This window comes from Hippocampus comes, unplaced genomic scaffold, assembly GCF_001891065.2.
Source record: "Hippocampus comes isolate QL1 unplaced genomic scaffold, H_comes_QL1_v1.1 scaffold7, whole genome shotgun sequence".
Taxonomy (NCBI): Eukaryota; Metazoa; Chordata; class Actinopteri; order Syngnathiformes; family Syngnathidae; genus Hippocampus; species Hippocampus comes.
In genome coordinates, this window is record NW_017842060.1 from 5,424,222 (window position 1) to 5,446,610 (window position 22,389).

The 22,389-nt window shown below is 41.8% G+C and overlaps 1 protein-coding gene and 1 long non-coding RNA gene across 2 annotated transcripts; one reads left to right on the forward strand and one right to left on the reverse strand.

Moving 5' to 3' along the window:
- Positions 1 to 790: 790 nt before the first annotated feature.
- Positions 791 to 20,154, forward strand: lpar2b (lysophosphatidic acid receptor 2b). The gene is made up of 5 exons (XM_019861778.1): positions 791 to 1,196; positions 9,050 to 9,486; positions 11,315 to 11,809; positions 14,721 to 14,980; positions 18,957 to 20,154. The coding sequence occupies exons 2-5, from the start codon at positions 9,231 to 9,233 to the stop codon at positions 19,056 to 19,058; spliced, it is 1,113 nt and encodes a 370-aa protein (XP_019717337.1). The 5' UTR covers positions 791 to 1,196; positions 9,050 to 9,230; the 3' UTR covers positions 19,059 to 20,154.
- LOC109511047 (uncharacterized) lies at positions 19,995 to 22,328 on the reverse strand. The gene is made up of 2 exons (XR_002167230.1): positions 21,470 to 22,328; positions 19,995 to 20,510 (listed from the first exon to the last, which is right to left on the reverse strand). It is a non-coding gene; the product is annotated as an uncharacterized LOC109511047 (long non-coding RNA).
- Positions 22,329 to 22,389: the final 61 nt, after the last annotated feature.

The window sequence follows — 22,389 nt, forward strand, 5'->3', positions numbered from 1 at the left end:
GGCATTTTCCTCACTGACACCCCCCTTGCTTTTTCTCACTTGTTCCACATCTGCTGTCTTTCTGGTATTTCCTCCTCGGCTTTCCCGTCATTGTCGTCATGACACCGTTGGCCTGCCACAAACACTCCGAACACCCATCGCATGTGTCACATTTAAGGTTCAACCCTTGGTCAGCTATGAAAAATAATTCAAATTTGATCCATCCATGTCAATGAGGGAATAAATTGTAGAACGATCCGAAGCATTCAATGACATGCTTTTGTACCCAATGAGGATGAGATCCACATACAAATTTTTGTAAAGGTCCCATGCCACCAAAATCCAATTTTCTCCAGGTCAAACATGTTTTAATGTGTTTACAAAACAAAACGGAAGATGCAGGCTGAAGTAGCTTCCACATTACAGCATTGAGTGGCCACGGCCACGGCCTTGAAAGCGGACACGGTGGCTTGATTTGTAATTTTTATTTTTTTCACGGTTGAAGCTAATTTTTTTTTCAAGTGGATTTTTTTTTAATCATTCATATTTGGCAGGATTGTTCAAATCCCTCTTATCTCTGACTTGTCAATGCTGATTACTTTTTCCACTTTACAGGGACTTCAATAATTCACCTCATTAGGAGCCAAACTGGAGGGTTGAACGCCCTCCCCCAAACTGTCAATCAATCCGAGTTCCTCTTATCATTGGCAGGTAGCCATCGCGTTTAGCCAATGGGCGAAATTTATAGGCGGAGTCCCAACACCGGCCAAGATGCCCCGCCGCCAAGCTCTTGGAGGAGGCGGGGGAGGCCGAGGCGGTGGCGTAGGAGGCGGTGGCGTAGGAGGCGCCCAGCGGCGCAGCCTGCCTCGCCCTTTCCGCCCCTCACAGCCCAAAGTCAGCGAGCACTGACACGGCGTGCAGGTAAAGACAAGAGTGCCGATACAAGTCCCGGAAGCAAGCAGGCAGGCAGGTTGGCCTGAGGACATTTGGGGCTTTCTGCCAACAAATTAAGAACGAGCCTCGCTGGCAGTGGAACAACATTTTATTTCCTTTATTTTATTTTATTTTTTTTGGTCGTGTTTGTGTTCACCTTTTGTGGGGCGTCGCATCTTGTACTTTGCGGGAGGTGACCCTCAGGTACTTTCAGGTATCTTGTTTGCTAGCTCGACGACTCCTGTGGATTTACTCGAAGAACAAGCTCAAAGTAACCAACGAAGGTAAGTGTAGTCCATTTATTTATGATGTGCGGGTTACAACTTAACATTTTTGGGTGAAAGTTAGCGTTTTATTGTCAGTTGCGGGGAGCGCTCGCGCGCGCGCGCGCTCGCTTTGTCGTGACCGTCAAAGGTGCTTCTGCACGCGGGGACGTCTGAAGTGCCTCCCGGTCTTGTCGAAGCACCAGCCCGGAGATGCCTATCTTGTCCAACACCTCCAGCTCACCACATCCCGCCAGCCACCGAAGCTGTGATTTCTTTCTTTTTTTTTCAAATCTCTTGATTTGCATCAGCCGTCGTCTTTATTGCTGTTTTGCATAATATTCTAGCCATTAAGAGCCCCATCCAGCTACACACAATGTAGTTGTCAACGTGGAAAAAGGACGGCAATCAGAAACCAGTTTATATATATATATATATATATATATATATATATATATATTACTCAATTTATTTTTAGGAAACAAATGTACAAAAAAAGCTTCCCCAACGTGATTAAAAGTGAAGACAATTTGCAATTTTGATATTTTAGGAAAGAACATGTAGTCAACATGCAAAACATGATTTCCCTTTGCAGACCACATGAAATTAGGCCAGTGGGGCCTCGAGTTTTGACACCTGTGCACTAAAATAACACCAAATGATCCATGAATTAATATGAAATATTTTATTCCATTTCACTTCAGCTAGAATTGTACCACATTCTGTCACCAGAGACCGCTTCCTAATCTATGAAGGAGTGTTAGGGCCACATGGACAAGAAAAAAACCCCATTACATTATAAGAATAAAGCACAATACAGCAGTCCCCTGTGAAACAAGTTTTATTTTGACCACACTCAAAACACTCCTCTTGATAATCGTCTTTAAATATTGAAATGAATGGAAATGCCATTGAGCTGTTCCATTTCGCCAATAGAACTATAATGAATAATTGTGAAGGGTATTACAATAATAGAAAATAGCACTTTACTTATTGAATATATATATATATATATATATATATATATATATATATATATGCCTGTTATTTATATTGTCTGTCTGCGTGTTTTGCGACACCCTTTGAGATCAAATCTATTTATGGCATTCTCTATTGTGTGTTGGCATGAAGATGGAGTATTTTGAGATAAAATTAAGTTATTGTGCCCTGCGACTGACTGGTGACCAGTTCAGGGTGTAGTTTGTCTTTTGGCCAAAGTCATCTGAAATATGCTCCAGCATCCAATGCAACTCTTGTAAGGATAAAGCAGTTCAGACAATGGATGGATGGATGAAGTTTTATGCTTGTTTTAAATACGCAACGTGTAATGGGCTCTTTGTCCATCTGTTGTGGATAATCCCGTTGACGTTTTTCTTCTATTACAGAGAGAAAAAAAAGTTATATTTTCGAAAAAGGTAGCATACTTTCTAGATAAAACCCTAATGTTTTTCAGGTTAGTTATACTGTTACAAGAATAATGATGGAAGGATTTCAACAATGTAGGGTCGCATCATTTCGAGATCATCATATTTTTTCAATTAAAATCAAAATTCACGAGGACGTTGTCTATTTCAAAGACCCTGAAATATTTTCCAGAAAGTAATCTGTAATCAAGAAAAAAAACCATCTATTTTTGAGATGAAAGAAGTAATAGTTAGGAAAGAGTCATATACTTCCAGGGAAGAAATGATTCAAGCCTAATCTTGTTATGAAAATAAAAGTTGTATATTTTTGTAGGGAAAAAAAAAAAAAAATATATATATATATATATATATATATATAAAAAATCATCTACCTTGCATATCCTTCCACTGGCAATACAATCAAGACCGTAATACATAAACTGGACTGATGGAAAAAAAAAGAGAGAGAGAAAACTTTTTATTTCAATCTACCTTTTTTTTTCGCACAATTATTTTTGTTGAATTACAATTTAATCAATCCATTGAATTGAAGAGCCTCCCCGCCAATAATACTAACCGGAATCACGTCACAATTTCTTCCATCAAAAGTACCCAAAACGGCACCTTGAAGGAGTCCATGTTTTCTTCTGTGTCAGGTCGTCACTTGATGCACTTTTTAGTGGCACCGGACATGAAAAGGAACAAGAAATGAAGAAAACATGGCAGTCTCTTTATTTTTTTTTCCATAGCTGTATATTCGCTTAATGGACTTCCCACGTTAGATGAGTGTTTGTGTTTTGCTCTACTCAAGTCTCCTGCTCTTGAAAAGGTTCCCTTTCAGTCAACCACAGAGGTTTCCATCCAACTTGTCCGTGACGTGTCGGTGCATGTGTCGGGGTGATTCAATGTCTCAAGTGTACAATAGTACAGATATTACTCGCTCAGAGTAGGAGATTCCTGCCTCTTGTGTTAGAGGGGCCACTTGGTCTGCAAAAACCCAACCAGAAGCTGAACAAAATTCCTTTTTTTTTTTTTTTTCCAACCAGGAACTCCAGCAAAGACATTTGAGTGCCTCTCCCTCTCAAGGTTTGGACACCCCTGGGGTGCAAATCTTTCCTGCTGAAAAGAATCGCTGGCTCGCGCAAACATTCAATACTTATTTTAATTTTTTTTTTTTTTACCCTCTAAGAATGGCGGGAGGAAGAGGAGACGTCGGGCGTGGCTGCCCTGCTAATGACGGGTTAGCGTTGAAACTGCTGTTTACTGTCAACGCTCGTTCCCTGCATGCGCAAGTGGATGCAAGCGATGCAGAAAAAAACGCTCAGTTGTGTGTAGCGCCACAGAAGTAGCACAGTGAATTTGGAAGCCAGCATTGTTTGGCACAGGAGGACAACTCTTTAAATGTTTGCTCTCGTGTCAGCAGGTTGGTCCAAGGTGCTACATAACAGCAGTCGCCATTGCAGATTGTGGAATTGTCCGCCAAGCGCTAGGCCGTGGTCTCGATCCGGGGCTGTAAAAGTGGACTTCACGTTGCTTTTAAATTGTCTGTTTCGAAGCATTGGTATTGAGAACGAAGATAATTCAACATTTTATTCACATAATTTTTTTTTTCAATTCATTTCAAACATTTTTATTGAACTGTACAAAAAAAAAAGCAGAACAATCAAAATAAAACAGTGAACAGCAGAAAAATGGACCCATCAGGGGATAATGAATATGCCTCAAAATGTAAACATCAATCTGAAGTTATGATCCTACATATTGGCGCTTGCATCATTGCAATTTGCAAATGTGGATGATGAAAAGATGATGCGACTGATTGCCGCTTGCATCCGGTGGCTGCCGGCCAGACACGGTATTAGCGGCTAAACTGCTGCTGTTTAACTTCTCTTGTCAAAATAGCTTTGTCTTTAGAAGAAGATGCCACGTCATGGCTGCCCATCAACTTAGGCAGGGGTGTCACTCATTTTTGTCGCTGGCCACATTATACTTACCGTTTACCTTGGAGGGCTGTGATGACTGAAACTATATGAAGAAATCAAGAATAACGTTTTATTCAATTATTGTTTGAGTAACTGTAATGAGGGGTTTGGTAACAAGAAACCGCTTACATTATGTCACTGATTTATTACATCTGAAAATTAGAAATTTTGGTCCAGGTTTTAGCAAGCATTATGGAATTTGTCATCTGTGATTTGCTTTCATGGGCCACTTAAAATGATGCGGCGGGCCACATCTGGCCCCCGGGCCTTGAGTTTGACAAATGAACTAAGCGTTTCGCTGCACATTTGGTCATTGTCACTTCAACTTGCAAACCAAAGTTAGAAGGAAAAGCCGAACTGCAGTCACAATTCTCAATCCGGTACCGGTCCGCGGACCGGTGAATGGGGACCACCATTGCTCTTGGGTAATCATTTCCATGTTACTTGGCTTTATTTGCAAGCCTCATTCAAAATGATGTCAGATGGAAATTTGATCCGGTGATCTCAAAAGGAGGCCTGAGGTTTCGGTAAGATTGAAGCTTCGTGACACACAGCAGAAAAATGCATCCAAAAGAAGTGAGCCTTTAGTCCTCAATCTCACATGAGTGTCCTTTGCAAACCAAATGTACAAGTTCTCACATGTCATCACATAATATCTTGAATGTGAGCCACAGAAAGACGAAAACCAAGCTAGTCTTGAATTTGACATTAGTTCTCTTGGAAAGTGGAACGAGGTCCAGGGGAACCTTGATTTAATAGAACAACAACCAACGGAGCTCAGATTTTAATAGACAGAAAGAAGTCCATTCCACTCAAAACGCCCCTTCCAGAATACAAAAAGTACATGGTAGCTGTTGGAAGTCTCTTAGTTTCAGAATTGGCCGCAATTTGCCAAACCGCTTGTAAATGCCCCTGCGGCGCCATCAACAGAGACTGGTCACGTGTTTCTGTGTTGCAGTGCTCTTGTGTCATAGATAAGCAGGCTTCCAGTAGACTAGAGCAGGCTGAAAAAAAACAAACAAAAAAAAAAAAACCAAAACACAGTAACTTTCGCACCAAAAGCCATGTATGGAAATATGCGGTGGCCGTGTTAGCTGGGAGAGTCCCCTCAAATGTCACGGAAATCCTGACTGTTAGCTTAACATCCGTGCTAGCATGCAAGGCGCATGTTGTTTGTGTTGACATACTCGTGTCTATGAGTGTTGTTTTTACTGGAGCGAGTAGGGTAAACGGCTCTTGACCATTTTTGGCACAGTACGCTGTTGTTTTTGTAAAGCTCTTATCTGTGGTATCAAATGCTAACATAGGAGAATAATGTCCATTCTATCAGCGCTTTCTTTTTCACCTATGTCAAAAAAAACAAACCCAAAACAGTTTGAAGCCTTTTTTGCACCCTTTTTTCATTATTTCTTTACTATAATTTTGTTCTGTAACTTGTTGGGCTTTTTTTAAGCCTATAAAAAAGTACAAAACAATTTTGTGTTGTATTGGGTGTTTTTAGGCTTCAGAAAAAAAAAACCAAAACATAGTTCGATGTAACGGACAGTCGGCTCTAACTGCGGAGCCCTTTCTCAATTAGTCCATTAAATCAAGGTTCTATTTTGGTTGTTCTCTTTGTGCGCAAAACGCAAGCCCCATCGCTACGTCACTGTATTTTGCTCTGATCTGTTTGCTGACTGTAAAATGGTGTCTGATGATATAAAGTGAAGCACCTGTCAGAAAATGTGACAACAACAACTCTTGTTTGGAAATTGGTGGAAGGTGATTAGTCATACAGTTGTGCTCTCAACAATAGCAATGTGGTTTTTTTTTTGGGGGGGGGTGGGGGGATAAAGCTCAAAAGCATTTGAGTGGCATTCTATATAAACCAAAATCCGCCCGTTTCTCTCTCAGGGTAACATGGAAGTGTTGATTCATGCTTTTATTTCCTGTTGCTTCGATTATTGTAATGCCCTGCTCTCTTGTCTTCCTCAAAAGAGTATTTCAACCTTACGACTCCAGAACTCAGCCGCACGAGTCCTGACAAGGTCCAGAGGGCGGGAACACATTAGAGCAGTTTGAAAGTCACTGCGTTGGCTCCCCGTCTGTTTCAGCATTGAATTGAAGGAGCTTTGATTAGTTTTTAACTGTCTTAACGGTCTTGGGCCACCTTATTTATCCAACCCTCCTTTTATCATATCTACCCTGGCGGATCCTGAGGTCCTCTTAATTATTCCTCGGGTGAGACCCAGAACGCATGGCAAGCCTGCATTCAGCCATTTTGGATGGAATAGCCTGCCAAAGGACATCAGGTCCGGAGAGACTGTTGATGTTTTTTCAGTGGAGGCTTAGGCCACATCTTTTTAGCTTGGCTTTGAATAACTTAATATATTTAATACTTTTAATTCAAGTCTTTTTTTTTTTTTTTTTTGCGGCAGTGTTTCCTCACAGAATGCCTCGATGCCTCGTATGGTTTTTCTGTGCCTTGCCATTTTTTAAAAATATAATTTATCAGGTGTATTGGAGGGGACCTGTTTTTATGTTGTATTTTGATGAATGAAAAGTGCCACGTAATTTAAGTTTGATTGATTGACGATTTTGCTGTGAATCGCCGATGTATAATATTTAATTTCTGATGGCGGTTGCACATGAGTTGACCAACTCTGTGAACCTGTGAAGTACTCCAGTACAGAAAAATTGTTTGGTGTTTCTTTAAAAAAAAAAAAAAAAAAATTAAGCGATTTTTCTGATGTTAACTATCCCTGACTACATTTGAAGGTGACGCCATAAAAAAAAAAAAAATAATGGCTTATGACAAAACTCTTTACATTCCTTCGTCTTGATTTTGTTGAAAGACTGGCTTCTGCTGTGCTTCTCTTATAACTTATGTCAACACTCCACTCGAGATGAGATGACATATAAAGGTTAGTTCACTGGTATTTCTTGATGTAATCAGCATTTAAGGTTCCGAGTTCAAATATCAGCACACGCGCTGCGGGGAAGGATGGCTCAAACCTTCGCTTAGTGACGAACGCATCAGTGGAAATGTTTGCAGTGTCTCGGGCGCCTTTTTTTTTTTTTTTTTTTTTTTTCGACATATCCGCCACGCAAAACGTAAATCCTGTTAGTGTAAGCAGCACTCGAAACTCTACACTGCTGCAAGCAGGAGAGTGGAGGAACCAACTTGAGTGCGTTGAAAAGCAACAGACTGTGTCAGCTGATTACAGTTGTACTCGTGTACTCCCTTTTCCAGTGCAGTTGACACAAGGGACTGTTTTCACAACCAGGCGACAGTTGTGTGTAATAACCTGGGCAAAAAAATAATAATTGCGCCCAATCACTGTTTTCACAGACTAAGGGACGGGTTTATCTTGACAGGTTGTACAAAAAAGTCTGAAGCATCTATGCCTGAACCGAAAGAACGAAAGCTGCCATTTTAGGTTTTAACCATTGCGAGCAAAGTCGTACTTGGCCCAAATGAGCCTTAATCAGACGCAGGTATCATCGAATAGTGTTTCCCCAGCCCTTATTGATCCAAGGCACACATTTTGTTTTGGAAAAAATTCACACACACCACCAAACTAAAATGTTAAAAAAAAAGTGTATGCTTCAAATGTTCTCTGCCGACAAAATATTTGTCAGGAATGAATCGACGTCTGATCAGAGGTTAACTGCAAATCGTTCATTGTCTCCCGGCGAGCGGCGTACAAGACTTGAGAGCGGACCCTTGGCTCAAAACAAAACAGGCCAAAGTCGCACGGTGTATGCCCAGATTTTGTTCTATCCGGTCGTATTTCATCACTGTGTTTACTAGCCCAAAGGTGGGCTAACAAAAAACAAAACAGTTGTACAGTATTTTTATGCCGTTTTTGATTTTAGGGGAATTCATCACATTCTTTCTGAACTGTTTCAAGTTTGCGGCCTTAAACTGCCTCTCCCGCTCTACATTTTTATTTTTTATTTTTTTCGATTTTGGCATCTTCTTCTGCGCAACCCTCAGTAAGGAGAGTGGGTCATTGGGGGTGTGTGCGCGTGTGCATGCGTGTGTGTTTGTGTGTGAATGTTTGGATTGAGATTGTGTTTCATAGCTGCATTGTGTAATTGCGAGGTGTGTCTCCGCCGTGGCCTCTCTGCCGTCTCCATTGTGGAGACGCGGCAAAATGGCGCGTGTGAGGGGGGAGTGATGGTGACTAGAAAGGAAGCCTCTCGCAGGTTAGTTGTCGCTAACACCAGAAAGTGAGAGAGACAGGTTGATGTTCAAAGTTTGCAGCTCAAACACAAGTTGGCTCTCGTGCTGACTTACTGTGTGCAAAAGTAATCCGGTCACAGTCGTTAAATGTTATTTGTCGAGTGAAAGCTCAATGGAAACTAAATCAGTTCCAACGGGCTTGTCCACCTCAAAATGTGATTAATTAAAAAAAAAAAATTGGCAAGTAAATATTTTGAGGCTTCAAAATCATTCTTATGAAATTGATCAGTGATCAATGGCGTGTGTTTGTGTGTCCCGCAGACGAGCATCGTCACCCGTGCAGCCGACGGCATGCTGCCCTCCAGGCCGTCAGGGAGAGGGCCAGTCTGAATGGCGACCTAGCGCCGCCAGTCTTCCCCGCCGTTTGAAAGGCACCCCTACCTTGCCATCTCGCCTCCGTCCTCCGAGCCCAGCCTCCGCCCAACCCCTCCCCGGCGCCGCCATGGATATTCAGACAGACGACACCGAGGGATGCTACCTGAACCGCAGCGTCAAATTTTTCTACGAGAAAAGCGGCAAGAACATCAGCGACCACTGGAGCCGCCGTGACTACGTCATCGTCTCGCTGGGGATGACCGTCTGCTTCATCGTCATTTTCTCCAACCTGCTTGTCATTGGGGCCATTTTAAAAAACCGACGCTTCCATTTCCCCATCTATTACTTGTTGGGGAACTTGGCTCTGGCAGACCTCTTCTCAGGTACGTCAACTGCTAACGTGTTTTTTTGTTTGTTTTTTTTTTTTCGCATTAGACCAGTGGTTCTTAAGCTTGTTAGAGGTACCGAACCCAACCAGTTCATATGCACATTCGCCGAACCCTTCATTAGTGAAAAATAAAAATGGCATTTTTTTTCCAAAGTCAAGGCATAAAAAACTCATTTATTAAAAACAGGAAAAAAGTCAATAAAATTTCAAGACATAAGTCTTGTTTTTTTGTTCGTTTTTTTTTTTTTAAATTGTATGGCAGAGGCTTCGTCGAACCCCTGAGACTGCTTCGCCGAACCCTTAGGGTTCGATTGAACACAGGTTAAGAACCACTGCATTAGACGATCATCAACTAATTCCCTTGGTTGACTAAGGGTAAAATAAACTTTATTTTTGTACACTTTTTGTTTAATGGAATTGTTCTGACCTCCAGGTTCAGTGACTGTGCTGCATTGTGCAGAATGTTTCCTCGATTTGCCGTTGCTGCACTTCCCAAAGTTGACCTCGTGTTGGACTTCCGTTTGAATGACTCAACAGCAATTGAGTTTTTACTCAATGTCTTCAAGACACAGTCGACAATCCGATCCTTCAAATTCTTAATGAAACAAAAAAAGCAGCGTGCCGTACAACCAAAGATTGTGTTGGCCTGTGTTTGGTTTTATAAAAATGTTACATTAACTGCCGTCGCAAAACCGTCAGTGCATAACAACGGACAAACCAAAACAAACGTAGGACTATAAAAATGAATTGACTTGGTATCAACTATGCGAGGAAAGATAAGAGAACTTTTTTTTTAACCTCATCAAAGGTTCAACTCCCAAAAAAATCCAGAATCTCTGTGCCTCTCATTTCAAATAGTTCCTGCAAAAGTTGGAGGTGAGACGCTTGTTGACCGCGCATGTGCCCCATGCAGCAGCACCCAAGGAAGTTTCAGTTGACAGTTTGCCTGACAAATGCACTGCAGCACCTAAGACGCTCCTTGCGTGTGTCTCTGTGTGGTCTTTCCACTGGAGAACATTAGTCACACTGCCGCGGCTTGTTGCCTTCAAGGGGCTCGTCCTCGCCGCTGTTGTGTCAAACCAAAAGAATCACACTCAGTAGCTTTGTGGATTTAAAATGTGACTCGCAAGACGTCGGCAGCGAGGACACGATATCTGATGATGGGATGGTCATATGGGGGGAAATAAATGATTTGTAATTTTATAAAATATCATTGATAGAATAGGAGAAACTCAGTGTCCTTGATTCCCGTCTCAATGCCTGGATTGCGTTCGGTACAGCAAAGCGCTATCATTCTGTCGTATGAATGGCAACAGGTGCCGTTTTGATATGTCTCTAGACATGGAGAAAACAATAAATAATGGCAGTGGATGGCAACACACATAAGGGTCCATTGTCATGGTTGATGCACAACTGTGACATTAAGATTGATGAATATAAATGAAAACATTTGAATAGCCGTCTTGGATTGGTCTAAAAAAATTTGGGAATCACAGTCCAACTCCGGCGGCTCGGTGGTCCAGTGGTTAGCGCGTGGCTTTTCTCCGGGTATTCCGGTTTCCTCCCACATTCCAAAAACATGCATGGCAGGCTGATTGAACAGCGCGAATGGTTGTTCGTCTCTGTATGCCCTGCGATTTGGCTGGCAACCGGTTCAGGGTGTCCCCCCGCTTACTGTCCGAAGACAGCTAGGATAGTTCTCCAGTACCCCCCGTGACCCTTGTGAGGATAAAGCGGTTCGGAAAATGGATGGATGGATGTTGAATCGACAACGCGAACCCTGTGTCGACCTCAAATGCGTCTGCTTCTGCTTTGCTTCACAGGTGTCTCCTACCTCCACTTGATGTTCCACACGGGCCCGTGGACGATCAAGCTGTCCAAGTACCAGTGGTTCGTGCGCCAGGGGCTGATCGACACCAGCCTGACCGCATCCGTCCTCAACCTGTTAGCCGTGGCCGTGGAGCGCCACCAGACCATCTTCAACATGCAGCTCCACAGCAAGATGAGCACCCGGCGCGTTTTTGTCATCATGATCTTCATCTGGCTGGTGGCCATCGTCATGGGCCTGGTGCCCACCATGGGATGGCACTGCCTGTGCGACCTGGACAAGTGCTCCACCATGGCGCCGCTCTACAGCCGCAGCTACCTGGTGTTCTGGGCGCTCCTCAACCTGCTGACTTTCTCCATCATGGTGGCCGTCTACACTCGCATCTTCTTGTACGTGAGGCACAAGAGCAAGCAGATGTCGCAGCACACCACGCAGATGAGACATCGGGAGACGGTGCTCAACCTGATGAAGACCGTCTCCATGATCTTAGGTGAGGCTCCTTTTCAGCGCATGTAAATTATTCCTTCATTTGCGAACCTCAATGGAGATTCCAGTCTCACTATACATCACGATTGCAAAGAGGAGGGGCCTCAGAACAGATCCCAGTTGGAGTCCCGCCGCCACCTTAAATTTCTTCCGTCACACCTCAAGCACCCCTCACCACTCTTCTTCTGTCCTATTCTAAAATTCTTCTCTGCCACTCCAGACTTCCTCGTACAGTACTAAAGTCACTCTCTGGCTTTCTCTAGATCAGTGATGGGCAACTGGCAGCCTGTGGCCGCGTCACACACTTAAGAGCCCACTTGATTAAATTACTTTTTTTTTTTTTAAATGTAGTTGTAGTGAATGCTTTAAGGAAAGGACTCAATGCATCACTGTAATTGATAAACACTCTTCATATTTTCTTCATTGTAACTAATATTCATTTTTATGTGTTTGCTAAAAAATACACGAGAACCTCAAAAAAAATTAATTAATCGCTCTTGTAAAATTGAGGAGAGAAACAAAATCGTTGAGCCCTGCCGTGTCCCCTGCTTTAGCCAACTGCTTGCTGCGCCTAGCATGCCTGCTCTTGGTATGCCTCCACTTGTTCATCCCGAATCTCTCGACACGCACGCACACACACACACACACACACACTCCCTCACTCCCCCCCACCTTCACAACTCCCCTTGCGTTCCATAGTAGAACAATCCCAAAGTACCTCCCCACCCTGCTCCTTAAACTGTGTCCGAGACCCCCCCCCTTCTGTTTTGCTTTTCCAACACGACAATAAATTCCTCAAGCTGCCCCAAACCCCATTTGTCTTTTCTGGCGTCGCTCAGCAGCGAGCGCCTGCCACCTCTGGCATGTGAGGGAGGCCAGGAAAACCCTGGCGTGCCTTGACAAGGAGCCGCATACTTGAGTTACTATGACAGAGCAAAGTGTGTGCGTGTGTGTGTTGTTTGGTGTATCCCGGGGTTGAACCATCTCAAAGTTGACATCTGGTGTGTGACACTGGAATTAGTCCTTGGCCTCACGCGTTCCTCGCATTGCTCGCATCACACTTTACGCCGTAGCGTGCGCACATTGTTATCAATTCGCCGAAAGGATTCCTGAGCTGCCCAATCAAGTGTTATGATAATGAAATGTGATCATGCAGACTAAACGGCGTGTGTGTGTGTGCGTGCGTGCATGTGTGAGAGGAATTTACAGTACATTCCCGTTCTCCCTGTAGGACCTCCTGCTTCGGACATTCTTCGGCACGTCCATCTGTTTTCTTGTTTCGTGTACCGGCACAATTGTATATTTATTCTTTTCCATTATCTCCACCGAGATGAGTTTTTGTTCCTTTCCTGACCCGAATTTCTAGGAAATTGGCCCGGTACAAATTTCATGAATAAATACGATGGAATCAACACCTTCTTGCTTTTTATTAATATTGAATAGTCCATATTTTGGTTTTACTGACTTCAACCGATCACTCATCATCACTGATATGATTACTACGCTGCACATGGTGATTTCATGCTGCAAAACAAAGGAACATGAAGTAATGTAAACTAATCATTGTCACTTAATGTACTTCATAATGAAAATACAGGGTCAGTGCCGGTTGTGGTCGGGCCACCAAGAGCAATCACGGCCAATTCCAGTTGAACTTTGGTATGGTTCACTAAAGCTCAGTCGTGTGAAATCCAAAGCAATAACTTGAACAAGAAATAATGTAAATCCTATTTATCCGTTCCAGACAAGCAGATATAGAACTATAGTTTAAAATTCAAAAACATTGGGAAATGACTGTCAACAACTAATAAGTGAATGACGGTTTAACATCACTTTTACCGTGATTGAAGCCTCTTGATGGCGGAGAGACAGGGGCTATTTTCCAAGTTCTTTCTTGAATTTGAGAGTAAATTAAAAATAAAAGCATGGCAGTCTAACAGCTTCACTGCACTTTATATCTTTAATCGTCCCCTTCAAACTGTTTAGTGCCAGTTTATTGATTGAGGTGGGCAAATAAGCCAGGATGTCTTCGTACAGTCGAATGCATGCTTTTGTTTTGAAGGTCTGACGATTGACTGGATGTGTTGCGCAGATGTTGCGAAGCAGACCGGGAGGTTTATTGCTTGTTGTTCATAAAAGCACTCAATGTGGAATACGCCCTGCCATCAGTTGAAAGCTTTATTAACAAGTTATGAAATGCCTCAGAGGAACACCGGGGTTATGATACAGGGTAGGTTACAGGGATTGTTAGTTTTTATTTTGTTTTCACTTTTTTTTTTAAGTTATTTATTTGTTGGTTTTTTTTTCTTTTTTTCCCTCAAAAGCTTTCAGTTTTTTTTTTTTTTTTACAATTTAGCATGAGTGTTTTTATATCATACTCGTCAGGTGCAAGATTTAAAATAAAAATCACAAAGATTTAAAAAAAAAAAGTCACTAAATATAAGTCCACTACAATTCACAAACGACTGTTCAAACTTTTTCGTTACGGGCCTTACTTAAACAAATACGGAAATAAACACATTTAAAATTAACCCTGAAAGCTAATGTACAATACTTTTTTAAAATTAATTGTCAAATATGAAAACAAAGGACATTTTTGCTGTAACCATAGCTTTATCAACTTAAAACGTAGTTTCAATTATCATAGTTCTCTTTTTTTTATTTTTTTTTTAAACAAGCAATTTTCATTCAATTTTATTCTTTTTTTAAATATTTTTCCAGATTTAGTCAGTATGTTAACCTTCGTTAAATATAATAATGCGAATGAACATGCATGGATTCTGAGTAATGAAAGGCGGCGTCCCGATATTTTACCGGCAAGCTTTTATTTATAATAAATAAATAGATAAATTGGGCCTACAATGTAAATCGATCCTTGGTGAAGTGACGCAGCCTCGCTCTGCCTCCCTCTCCAGGCTGGTTTGTGATCTGCTGGACTCCCGGCCTGGTGGTGCTGCTGCTGGACGGCCTGGGCTGCGACAAGTGCAAAGTGCTGCGCTACGAGAAGTACTGCCTGGTACTGGCCGAGTGCAACTCCCTGGTCAACCCCATCATCTACTCCTTCCGGGACAAGGACATGCGGAGGACCTTCAGGGAGATCCTGTGCTGCCTGTGCCAGCGCGGCGGCGACAAGTCGGGCGTGTCCGGCGTGAACTTTAACACCCTGGACCACGAGGTACTGTCTGAGAGCAACGGAACCGATGTCACCAGTCTCAAACAAAACACCCACTAAGCCCCTCCCCGCTGACCGGGGATGACTGTATGCTCACCTCGCGCCTTTTCGGGAACCACCAAACGGGCTTGTCACATTTTTCCCTCATTATTTTCAGATTTTCTTGAAACCATGTCAAAGTAACAGAATGCAGACCAAAAAAAAAAAAAAAGGTTCACACATTTGAGCGCTTTCCTCAACAAGTCCAGCACCGGGGAAAGAATATTCATCTTATCTACACATTCCTCACATTTTTGTGTTTTTGAAGTCCATATCATTTGATCCCTGTCAGTGTAGCCCATCTAGCGAGGATCTTAATTAGTTATTGGTTACTTTTCATGTACTTTTGATGTACATATCCAGTTACACAATGCTTACAAAACCTGAAATAACCCACACACCAAAACTGTGTGTCAAGTCAGTGTCAGTTAGCGTCATAAAAAAAAAGAGAGAGATAATGGATGCCGACAATACAGAAGTAAAGAAAATGACGAAATATCAAATTTGAGCTGTAACAAACTTTTTTTTTTTATGATTTGCTGAATTTGTTTTCAACAAACAAACAAAAAAGTGCTTTAATTGCCATTCCCTTATTCAAAAAACGAGACCGTATTTCAAATTAATAGTGCGGAAAATGCACAAACTATTATTGATTCCGTTATTGATTTCGTCTGTAACATGCCAGAAAAGATACAAAACTGTTGATCCTGCTTTTCCAAAGTACTTTTGTCAAAGCAAATTCTGAAATATCTGAGAGTATGTTTGTCAGAAGGCTGAAATTCCGAGGATTTGAGCAATTTTAAATTTCAAAAAAGGTCTCAACCATGACTCATTTCTCAAAAATAATTCCCAATTAATTTGATAGATCACCGATTCATTGTTGCACCTCCACATTGAATTTTAGCATCCACAGTTGGCCTTGGTTGGCTCTTCCTTGCTTTCCAATCAAGTTAGCTGTTAGCTAATCAAGTTAGTTGTTAGCTAATGGTGAAGTTAGCTGTTAGCTGTTAGCTAACGGTGAATCTGCGACCCCACCAAGACTCGATGTAGCTCCGCCTCCCTTTTTTTGTCTTTGACAGCTAGCAGGGTGCGCTACACTTGGGCTTCCGCGTGATCGTCTTTAAGATTATGTCGACGACGCTGACCGTTGCTTGAAAACGACGCTGGTGTATGTATACCTGTATGTCGTCGACACAGCGACAGAGTATCCTTCAATCTGCCCACTTAGTTTTCAGCCACACATGACTGAAGCCCCCGATCGAAAGCTGCACGCAAACATTTTTTTTTTTTTTTTTTAATGCTTACACTTTGGTGACTCATACAGGCCTGGGCATCATTAGCAACCGATTTAGATTTATCACATCTTTAAAGCAAATGATTTTCATCGAATTTTCCGCTTACTCAGCTCAATCATCATCCCTCGCCATGACGCGTTCTCAAATGTGCCACATCGAGGCTTGAAGACGATGTCATTTGGGTCTTGTCATTCCAGCCTCAGACGTCGCCTTGGAAAACTTTTGAACCCAAACATTCAAAAGTGTCTTTCGAGCGCCGCGTGCAACGATGATGAAATCCATTTGGTTGAGAAGAGGCCTATTGGAATGCGGTGGTCATCTGTGACTCACCTCACTGATGGCCTCTTGGTCTCTGCCCCGCCCCTGCCATAAAAAAAAAAAAAAATCCCCTTTCAGAATTTAATGGTTGTTTTTATTGCACTGCATGCAGCCAAACACGTGTTGCCTTCTGGCCACTAACTGAATGTGTGCATTTATATTTTGCTTCCGGAAACGGAGAGACACGCAACTACAAGCTTATTTTGCCCAAAGGGAAACTCCAACAGCAAAGCAGGAGAGGGCGCAGTTTCCTTTTTAAAAGCGGAGGCACTGCCAAACCAATGCCTCCTGATTCCCTCACAGACATCATGGAAATGGTTTGATGCAGGGTCAAACTTTGGCCATCAAAAAAAAAAAAAAACATTTTTAACAAAGCAGCAGTTGCTCAGTAACGTTTTAGCTTTCTCGGGGGTTGAAAATCAGCTGCCCGCTTTGCTATTGTTGCATTGAAACCATTTTTGAGAATGATGCGATGGTAATGAGTGACATCATAGCTTTCGCCTCTTCTTCCGCTTCTTTCAAGGCCTAATTTCGCTTTATTGCAAATGATTAACCGTTGGCCACTCGGGATTTTTAGCGCTGTACCGCAAATCGAAAAGACTTTTGCTCTGACTGAACGCGACGTAGTTGCAGTTTGTTGATAAATAGCAACCGGAATGAAAGCGACATATCTCTTCATCATCTTTGCCTTCCCATCAGTTTGCTTCGACTCGGATTTGTTGTACTTTGTTGCCAGCCATTCGTTGACTAATAAATTCACAAACCAGCAGCGTATGTGAGACCTGTGATGTTTAACAAGCCCCTTTGTGTTCTGAGATCCGGCACAACGGCCTTTTACTCGCAAGTCGGTAACTGCCATGGCAATGCGATCCCAGCTTTGGGCTATTCCCTTTCACGCAGGTGGTATCCTTCCTCTGATACTAACCTCTGGACAGTGTGAAAGGGGTTTGTGATAAGACTTCTAAAAGTAGACACAGGCAAAATGTGATGTCTTCCAGTTTTACAAGCACAAAGTCCAGTTTTATACTTTACTTTAAAACCTGATTTTTCTGGCTTTCTCCAGGTTGTCGTTCTGTGTGAATGGTACCAACACGAAAGGGGGTGGGGGGAGGGGCGAAGGGTATCAAGTCAACCCAGCAGATTTCTGCCTTTGGAATTCTGTACTAAGTTGACCTGGCAATTTTCCGCTTTCTCGGGTAGTGTAAGAAAACCCCTTGGATACTAAACTGTCAAAGCCATTTTTTCCATCTTTTAAAGTTTCATAGTTCTTTAAAATTTTTTTTTTTTTTTTATTAATTAAAAAGCACCAACATGAAAAGGGAGTACTAAGTCAACCTTATAATTTCTGCCTTGAAGTCTTATCTAAAATCCCGTTTACACTGATTGTTCAAAAAAAAAAATAAATAAATAAACGATAGAAAGATAAAGAAAAAAAATGGTCACTTCAACTTAGTGTGATTATTGCGAAAATGAGTGTCCTTTATTTTTGTTGTTGTCAATTAATATCGCACATGAGCTTTTGGGGGTTCATTTTAAAAGAAGTCAAACAGTCTTACACTAATACAATATTCCATATTTTTTCAAAAAAGCTCAAATGAATACTAAAACTAATAAAAAGCATTTCCAAATAAAAAATTAAAAACGAACCAACCCGCTCTTAAATCTAAAACTAACTAAATTTAAATATATATATATATATATATATATATATATATATATTCCGAGCATCCTCAACATGTAGACTGGCCAACATGTTAGCCTGTTAAGTGTCAGCCAACTCTACACACTCATTTTTTGACACCCACGTCATTCACAAGGCCAGACCCCCGCTTTTTACAACCGTACACGCTCAAAGTCACAGATGCTACAGTCCAACATAAGGTTGCGCAACCCCAAGTGGGCTGAAATAGTACTTGCAACTTATGAACACGGAAGGCAATCGGGAAGTTGACCGCGCAATCGGATGCCCTTTGAGATAGCGTGAAAAGCTAGCATCTTTCCACCTTTTTGCACTGCCCATTTTTCTTGATTTATGGAGGGGGGGAGGCATGAAATCATCCAGCAATCGTATGACTTTGGACGTCGCATCACAAACCCTTTCAAGGTCAAACATTCCAAAGTGAACTTCGTATCCCATCCTGTTCGGTTGCTGTTCATACAGAAGAGCAACATGCGTCTTGAAGGGGGACTGTCTGCATGTTTTCCACTGGGTCTTGGTCAACTAACTTGTTTTCCTCTGCTTTTTTTTTTCTTGACCTGGTGCCCCCCTCCCCACTTCCTCCACAACGCTATCATCTTTTCCTCCCTTCTGTTCCCTCTTCCTGTAGAACTCCAAGTCTCGCGACATGGAGCTGATGGAGAAGAGCAACGGGGCGCCGCTCATCAGCAAACACTCGGACGAGGCGCCATCGCCGGACAGTTGGAATTAAAACCCCAACATGCACGCCTGTCCGGATGGCATAACTTATTCATTTGTGTGTGTGACACTTGAGGTGGATCGGACCTCGTTTCCTGTTTTACCGACCCGCCCAGCACCTTTCAAAACATTTGGAAACACTGCAGCACTGCCTGCATGATGGATGTTGCCGCAACAGAGCGCCTGCAAGTCCTTTTTTTGGGGGGGAGCTTTTTGGAGCTTTTTTTTTTTTTTTTTTTCGTCTTGTTTGTGAGCTCCCGATCAAGCTTTTGTCAGCTTTCTGAGAGGAGGACACAAAAGTAATAAACCAACAAAAGCAAAGAACTAATACATCTATGAGACTTTTTTTTTTTTTTATATGGTCTACCATCTCAAAAGTACTCCGAATGTTATATTTATGATGCTTTTGTTTGTAGCCTGAATGTGGTACCTGAAAATTCAATGTTCAATACTGTGGTTCATTAGCTAAACAAGTTCGGAAGAAGTAGACGGAGTTAGTTATAATATTTGAACTGTGACTTTTATGCAGTTGTGGGGAAACAAGTTCTTGGTCGTGACTCAAAATTTTGCGTTTCACTAGCTTTGCTGCGTCAGCATTTTTCCCCACCCTATTCTGAACACAATCAACTTATCGAATGAGTTTTCCGACGCTTTTTCTGGAAACTAAATTTATGGAGAAAGTCGAGAAAACACACGAAATTTTCTTTTTTTTTTTAAAGAGCTAATATTGGTCGGCTGATTAATCGTTGGGGCCTTAGTCTATACATTATTGAACTATTAGCCGTCACCAATATAAGCGTCGAAATGTAAAGTGAAGCTGAAAATGTTGAAAAATTGGAGTCCTTGGCAAAACTTTTGTCCACGCCGGTATTTCTATTCCATTTCTGTGCCTCTGTGCAGTAATCGTTTCCTGAGACTGACTATTTGTCGTTGTGTGAGTGAAGCATCACGTTGGTGTCCTTCCAAGTATTTCTGACACTTTTGAGAAGTGCGAACAGTACAGCATTTAGTCCACTTCCACATACTGATGGGGATCATTGTTTTTTTTGTTTGTTTTTTTTTAATATATATATGAGTGACGGTGATGTCATTAAATATGTTTCCCTTCAGTGATGTCACATATCCTTTTGTGTAGGTCCATCACGAGGCGTCTCTCATTTCCTTGTTGGGGTTTGTGCTTAATTCTTCCTCCTTTCATGTGTCATTCCCGATCGCTTCCTTCCCTCCTGCATGGGCTCTCTGCCACTGTGGCTTCTGGGCAGTTTTTTCCACCACGCTGGTAGGGAGCCTCTGTTGCGGTCTGACGTGACCCTCCGTGGATTTAAATCGTACAGCGGCTTCATCATCTTCTTGCGCCTCCTCACCCGCATGGCCCTCTTGAACGGATCCAGAGCTTGCCTAATGGGGGACCTCTTCTGCCGGACCAAGAAACCCTTGGAAGAGGAGCCGCCCATCACCGGGTGACCTTTTGGGAACAAGGCAAGTATTTAAAAAAACAAGAACTGTTTGGGCAATATTCTCTGGCAGGCATTTAGTGGAAGATTCTGATTACTGGTGTTGTGTGGATAAATCTGGTCAACAGATTTTAACAATATTTTTTTAAATCAGAGATTTGTACTTTGCAAAATAATTATTTTTTGGCGATTTGGGGGATTTTCAGCTCATCAGTGTCTAGCTGAAAACGATCGGATTTCTGAATTTTCTTAATTTCTAAAGGTTATTAAATATTGTATTCATTTGATTTAAGGCAATGCTGACTTACAGCCATATTTTAAAAAGTTATGTTGGGTTTATTTTGATAAAAATAAAAAACAAGATAATATTGATATTGCGCTATGCACGAGTGGGTCACTAGGTTGAACAATGTCAAGTATATTCTGCTTGGATATTACGTCACTCGCTGTTAAGATCATTAAATGGGCTTGGTTTTGGCTTTGCCACTGGGCTCACACAAACATGGAGAAAAAAAAAACAATTCATTTGATTGTATCCAGATCGGGTCATATCAAGTCGTACTCGCAAGTCAAGAATAAAAAGCAGCTGAGTAATACGCAATCTTTCTAAAAACTCGTCACTTGGGCTACTTGTCAGTCCAGGTACCGGCACTGTTGGATGGATTTGACTCGGTCTATCCGAAATAAGGTAGCTCCAATATTAACAACGTCTCCGCTGTAAACTAACCACAATAATAAACACAAGGGGAAGTTAAATTGACAACGCTTTGACAAGTGTCGATCAAAAATGCCATTTAGCAATTTTTGATACACAAATTGTATTTGGTGTGTTTTGACGTACATAATGAAGAGGACTTTCATTTTTTCCAATTCAAAAGTACACTGAAGTCATACAAAAAAAAAAAGGAATACGATGTTTCATCTACGCAAAGTGCTGATGGATCGACAGCTGTCATTGTGGTGGCTTTACCTTGAGCATGATTGAAGTCTGCAATGTCCTCTTAAATCCTCTGTGACTTTTGCATGTCTTTCCTTTTGCGAGTCGCGTTTGATTGCTCTTTTTGTCAAGGAGCGACGACAAACAAAAGTACAAAAGTGAAATAGAGCTAAACAGGTTGTGTTGCATTCTTATTGGCTGACAACTCCCCTTTTGCAAGGGTGTTTGCGAAACTACCAGAAACCATTAACACGGAATATTACATGGGTACTTCCATTCATACTGCAGCATGAAATAACAGCACCATTGTATTATTTCTATCACCGTGTGTTGACACAGTATATAAATCGCAAAATTCTCACTGCCTTATTGTCCTTGTTTTGCTAAAGAGTGCCACCGTGTGGTGATAAGGGGAACTGCTGAAATGGAGTGACTTGAATGAACACTTAATTCAACAATCGTTTGTTCGTCCTGTTTTTAGGTTGGCTTTTTTTGTATTAAAGGAATGTCATGTAGACAGCAAATTAACAAATTGAGGGCGGGGGGCAAACTAGATATTTTATTGATACTTTAATTTGAAATGATGCTTATGGAGAACAGTTAACGAACTTGCCAAGTTACCGTATTATATATTATTACCGATACATTGGACTTTAATTTTATATGCATTTCACCTCTGCATATTTTTTGTAATGATATATGCAATCAGTAGGCTATACTTTATTTTTAATGAAGCCATGTTGGCCAACAAAAATGGAATTGTGCTGGTTATTGTTTAATTTTCTGATTCATTTTTTGTTTCTTGAAAGAAAAAAAAAGTGTTTCAAAGAGCTCCGAGCCTTCACCCTGTTATTGAAATATTGTCATGTTAATCTAAATATATGCACGACCTGTTGTGTCCCCCCACCCCCCACCCCAAATGGGTTTCAATGGGCGTCAATTTGACGCGAACG